General features: G+C 41.3%; 2 protein-coding genes across 3 annotated transcripts in view; one reads left to right on the top strand and one right to left on the bottom strand.

Annotated features, from left to right (window-relative positions):
* tfb2m (transcription factor B2, mitochondrial) overlaps nt 1-4,134 on the bottom strand; it is a 5,571-nt gene extending 1,437 nt beyond the window's left edge. Inside the window, exons 1-9 of one of the 2 annotated variants that reach the window (XM_035682422.1) lie at nt 3,861-4,134; nt 2,908-3,273; nt 2,048-2,225; nt 1,747-1,838; nt 1,447-1,600; nt 941-1,089; nt 518-607; nt 277-330; nt 30-178 (exon numbers count right to left, since the gene is read on the bottom strand). In XM_035682422.1, the coding sequence (XP_035538315.1) occupies nt 30-178; nt 277-330; nt 518-607; nt 941-1,089; nt 1,447-1,600; nt 1,747-1,838; nt 2,048-2,225; nt 2,908-3,198 (1,157 nt within the window). In that variant the 5' untranslated portion in view covers nt 3,199-3,273; nt 3,861-4,134. The remainder of the gene's footprint in view (nt 1-29; nt 179-276; nt 331-517; nt 608-940; nt 1,090-1,446; nt 1,601-1,746; nt 1,839-2,047; nt 2,226-2,907; nt 3,274-3,860) is intronic. The other variant, XM_035682421.1, reaches the window with a different exon arrangement.
* Nucleotides 4,025-5,531, top strand: part of LOC118343547 (saccharopine dehydrogenase-like oxidoreductase) — a 7,465-nt gene continuing 5,958 nt past the window's right edge. The window contains exon 1 of the mRNA XM_035682423.1: nt 4,025-4,538. Coding sequence (XP_035538316.1) covers nt 4,340-4,538 — 199 coding nt within the window. The 5' untranslated portion in view covers nt 4,025-4,339. The remainder of the gene's footprint in view (nt 4,539-5,531) is intronic.

The following is a 5,531-nucleotide window of genomic DNA, read 5'->3' as shown; positions in this document are numbered from 1 at the left end:
GTGTGTATGTGTGTGTGTGTATTGCTTACTTGAGCATGTCAATGAGCTTGGACTTCCTCTTTGCCAGACACTGTTTGACCATCATTATCAGAGTTAAAGCATTAAAAGGAGAGAGACCTGCAGAGAACAGATCAGCCCGTGGACGCAGGCGCACCAGGCACATGTGGTTGCTGGCAGACTGATGGGTGAAATAGGCAGAGGACAGATGGGAGATGTTATATTAAACAGACAATACCAATCAACAATTGCTGTTAGTGAATCTGCTCTCTTTCTTACCTTGCTCCTATGTTTAGGCGTATGCTGACCAGTCAGAAATGACTCAATGGGCTCCTACGCAGAAAGAGAGGACTTAGTTGACAAATAGAAGTATCACCCTAAATTGGTTTTACCCACTTTATGTTGAAAATGTGCGGAAACATGGACGTTTTAAACAACTGTTTAAATGTCAACCTTAACTGGTTTGAATACATTTGCATAATCAACTAAATGTTCTTTGCAACCATTTGTCATACTGTACCTTGTGCAGTAGTTCGATATCGCAAGCAATCTGCCATAAGACACAGAAGGGTCTGTAGTTAATCATGTCACCTGGACGACACGTCAGTCTCTGAAGGGAGAAATAATTAGAATATAGATTTATTTAAGTTACCAGAAACTAGTCTCCTGGGCATCAAGTAGTGACTGTGATATCAGCATGGATATGGCAATTCTTTAGGGCAGATCAAAACTGCTGATTATACTGACAGGTGCAGCAGTAACTAAGTACAGATGTAAGCTGGTTTACAGCACCCCCAAATTAAAACAGGATGCAAAACCATGAAAAGAAACCTACTCCATACTCATGAAAACAACCGCACACACTGGGTTACACTCTGTGATCAATAGATTAACTGGTACTCGTTTATACAGATATATAGGTTAAAAAGTCTTGTTCTTTTACCTGGTATTCCTTCTCTCTTAAGAAGAAGTTGAGCTCTATTCTGCCATATCTGTAGACAGACAGCTGCTGAAACAAAGCGTAAACCATCTTCAGCAGCATGCTACGTTCTTTATATGGGGGCAGGATACCCACCACCTTCACTGGGATGTCTAGAAAGACACACACATACACATTTTAGAGGAATGGGACAATGCAGTGTTCATACAGTTAAGTGTGTTAAAGCATAAAAGCTACATAAGTCGTCATTTATTTTTTCAAAACAATTATTGATTCAAAAGACTTATTTACATGTTTAAAGCCTGTGTACTGTATATGTTCAAGATTCAGATTGATGCCATTGCTAAGCGCTAGGATATTAATTACTGTATTATGGATGTGGAATTTATTTGCAGCCATAGAGGATCAACTAGAGGAACAAAAACCCCTTTGTGTGTATGTGTGAAAAAGAACATAGGGTTGAGGTTTGCTTAAGTTTGTGTGTGTGTGCACATGTTCTTTCCCCTCACCGTCAGTCCACCTAGTTTCTGGTATTCCCAGGTCAGTGAAAAGTTCTTCAGAGTACATGACTGGGCGCTTCACTATTCCATCGCCAATGGGGTCTAATTTAAAGTATTCACAGTGAAGCACTTCCAGTCGACCATTACTACAACGTTCCAGTTCCTACAACAAGAAAACATCACTTATTTAACTGATACACAAGGGAATCACAGATTAATTGAAGAAATAACGTGATAGGTTAGAAGTAAGTATTGGTTAATCATATCGTATTGATGCAAAAAGTAATTTAATGCATACAGATGTGTTACCTCTAAATTGTGTAAGTAGCCCTTATGCCTTTCAAGAGCCACAACTCTCTTAGCTCCAGCTTTGAGCAGTGTCTTAGTCAACACCCCAAGACCTATGAAACACAAGTACAAACACAGCCCATCAATGTATTGTTTCACGGACAAGAATTATATTTTCCACAAACACAAACAAATCATAAACACACATTTTTCACTATGACCCACTGGTCAAAAAGTAATAATTTTGGCAATGTTTGTGCCTAATTCGATGAATGTTCACCTTTGTGTTTCACTCCGACTTAAACATTAAACAAATACACACCTGGGTTACATTCGAAGATAACACTTTTGGAATCCTCAGGTTGAAGATGTTGTGTTATCACATCAGCCAGGTGTTGGCTCACTACGGAGAGCCTTTTTTTTTCCCAGTGAGGCAAGCTAACATCATCCTGAAACTGTGGGGTGGGGTCCGAGATGTCATTCCAGGATGGAGGATTGCACTGACCATGGAGAAGGACATAAATGCATAAAGAGAGTGAAAACTATCAACAACATATGTGAATAAGCCTACAGTTTATATAGAACCTCAATCTTTGTCTCTATTAATTTTACAGTTTACTGCACAAACTCAAGATTTATATCAAAGTGTGCATTTTCTCCTCACATACATAACATTAACATGAAATCTTGTGAGCTACCACAGTTGTTCGGGGCAAAACGTCTGGGTGTGGTGCAGGGTCACAGCAGATCTATGTGTTGTGCACCTTAAAAATCAAGGGAAAACAGCTGTATATGGTAGACAACTGATAGTAGAGCAGACCCAATGTCTCAACTAGCCTGTAAGGCCTTGTAATCCCTAGGAGAAGCTGAGGGATGGTGCTGTGGTAAAGTGTGTATATCACTGCAACCCCCCACACATTATTTAAAAATTGGTGTATAGTTGGAAGATTGTGAACCATATGTAAAAACACATCATGTAAATACAACAAAACACTTGCCACTGTCACAATTCCTTATAAGTGGAGTTTTCCATTAATAAGTGCAGAAAAGAGTATAGAAACACAGCTGTAATCTGTAAATCCATAGCAGACAGGCTATATATTCCATTCGAATTTCATATATACCAGGCTGCAGTTGAAAACTCGTGTCTGGGACCAAGGAAAGCCATAAATAACTGCTTACCTGTATAGCCACATTAGACAAGTTCCTGTGTGTTAGTGCTGAAGGCCGGGGGGGTGACCTCTCTCCACAAGGCTGCTGGGAGCTTGGACCATGTGTGGGCCGACCAGGACCCGAAGACAGAGAGTCTAAGCTGTAGGCCCTTCGATGAAGCACAGGAGCCCCAGGAACACAGAGGCCAGAGGAAGCCACGGGGGCCAACACTGCCTTGCGCACACAGGTTCTACTTCTGATGGTCTGGCAGCAAGCAGAGCGCATAATCAGCTCCACCACTCTCAAGATCTGGGTGGACATGGTGGACGAATGGACCTGTAACTACAGCTGAAGAAGGAGGAAGGAGAATGGGGGACCTCTTCAAGAGGTCACTGCCTGAAGGGCATGGGGAGGAAAAGGGACATGGGATGTTAAGATGAACAACAACAACAACTTACATTTAAAACATCATTTTTAAACGATAGTACATTGAACGGTTAACTTAAAGGTTAACCTGCTCCATGAATTCTTGCTCAAACTGTCCTCACAGCTAACTTGTGTGTTCAATTGAAGTATCATATCATTGAAGATAACATGATAAATTACAAGCTTTAAATGTTGTAGTTAAATGATTAAGTTAATGTCATAACACAAAACTCAATTTGACACGCGTGTACCAGTGTAAGTAAAGTATGTTATGCTCCCACGTGGGGGGGTAAACTTAATCTGATCGGCCTCAGAGCAAAGGTCACCACTGTCCTTCTGCCTGTGCAGTCACAGACTTTAGTCATCGTCTTGATAAAGAGGCACACTGAGCCCGCAGGTGGTTTATAAAAGGTTTAAGGTGTTTAACAGTTTGGAGATACTGAAAATATCTTCGTTGTTAGCCGACTGGCTAGCGGTATGCTATGTAACGTTACGTAGGTGACGTTCACTTACAACTAAGATGTATTTAATGTCGCCTCACTGGCAGAAACACTTACATACCATAGTGCAGAATGTCCTATGTATCCAGACCTGAGGACAGAGTAGCTCTTGTCATTATCTGGTCGCTAGAACAACTCTGTGACATTGAACTTTGCAGCCACACCAACTCTAAGCCTACGATGTCGTCATTAACATGCGACTACTGCGAGGACCAATCACGACACTCGAGGAAGTGGTGACGCTTACGCGATGCGTATGCTAAAACATAATTAATATAAGTTAGAGAACTCCTCTCTAGAAATATATCATATATAAGGTTACATTGTTTAAAACAACAATAACAACAACAACAACAACAACGGAACGCTTTAATCGTGAAGGTCTCTTGAAGTGGTCGCTGTTGGTTACGTCTGTTAGCATATTCGCTTGAGGTTGCTACGGAAGTAGAGTGAGGAGACGCGCTGTGAAAAGCCCCGCACCCCCTGCGCTGTTTCAGTCCGGAACAGGGAGCTGCTCCAGTCTGTGTGCTGTCACTATGGCGTGTGTCGAAACAACCTCCAGCAGGCCGTACCATCTGGTTATCTTCGGAGCCTCTGGCTTCACCGGACAGTTTGTGGTGGAGGAGGTGGCCCGGACTGTTTCCGAGGGTCCGAAGGGCCACCTGAAGTGGGCAGTGGCTGGCAGGAGTCGGCAGAAGCTGGAAAAAGTTCTGGAGCAGGCCGCCGGAGTCCTCAGTAAGTATCTGAATAATCCCGTTAGTTGTGAGTGTTGATAGCGTCTCAGTTCATCTTTTAACTGGGGTTATGTTGAATGCTGGTATGCTGAAGCTGCTGAGCTTTAATCTGATTTTCTAAGAATATTTCTTTAGGCAAAGGGAAATTGCTTAACTCCGACTCAGGATGACTTATAGTATCTATCCAAGTAGAGTTCCCTAATAGTGATACATTTAATTTTACATGCTGACGACCCTGAACTCTGTCTGAACTCCAAAGTACTGGTGAGGTTGCAACACAGTCAACCATTTAATCTGATGATCAGCTTTGTTTCAAAAGTAATAATTGTATTGGATTACTCCAAAGACAGGAATTAGGGCTGCAGTTAATGAATATCATCAATTAATCTTTCAATTATTTTTTGATCAATTGATCAATTTACCTATTTTATGGCAGGAAAAGGCATTGAAAGCCCATCACAATCTCAGAGTCCAAGGTGAGACCTTCACGTGTTGTCCAACCTACAGTCCAACGGTCAAAGATGTTCAGTTTCTAATCACACAAAACAGAATAAATAAATTGTCCTTTTTTTTAAAAGCTGTATTCAGCAAACTGTTTGCCTTTAGCTTGATGAACAACATAAATGATAAGCAATCATTAAAATACTTAGCTATTCCTTCTCTGTTGATTGATCAATGAATGTACTAATCCTAACAGAAATAGAAAGATAATTCCCCTGAATGTGATTTAATATGTGGAATATGTAACAGACATTTGCTGAGTATATTTAGTATGCTGGTAATTTTCCAGGTTGACGAGGTTTGTATCCATGCAACACTCTAAACATGGAAAATTATGTCTATCACCAAATCAAGACCGGGGGGCTTTTGTGCTGTCAGGATAGTAATGTGAGTTTCCAGAGGATTAGATAGTTATTCGGGAGTGGACAACAGCTGATGGAACATACCTACTCACAGTTCAGTCCCCATCCATGACAGCACACACACACACACA

The sequence above is a fragment of the Morone saxatilis genome, unplaced genomic scaffold (genome assembly GCF_004916995.1).
Source record: "Morone saxatilis isolate NCDOM2014 unplaced genomic scaffold, NCSU_SB_2.0 Contig11, whole genome shotgun sequence".
Classification (NCBI taxonomy): Eukaryota; Metazoa; Chordata; class Actinopteri; family Moronidae; genus Morone; species Morone saxatilis.
The sequence above is the reverse complement of the archived record's forward strand: the minus strand, read 5'-3'. Positions and strand labels throughout refer to the sequence as shown.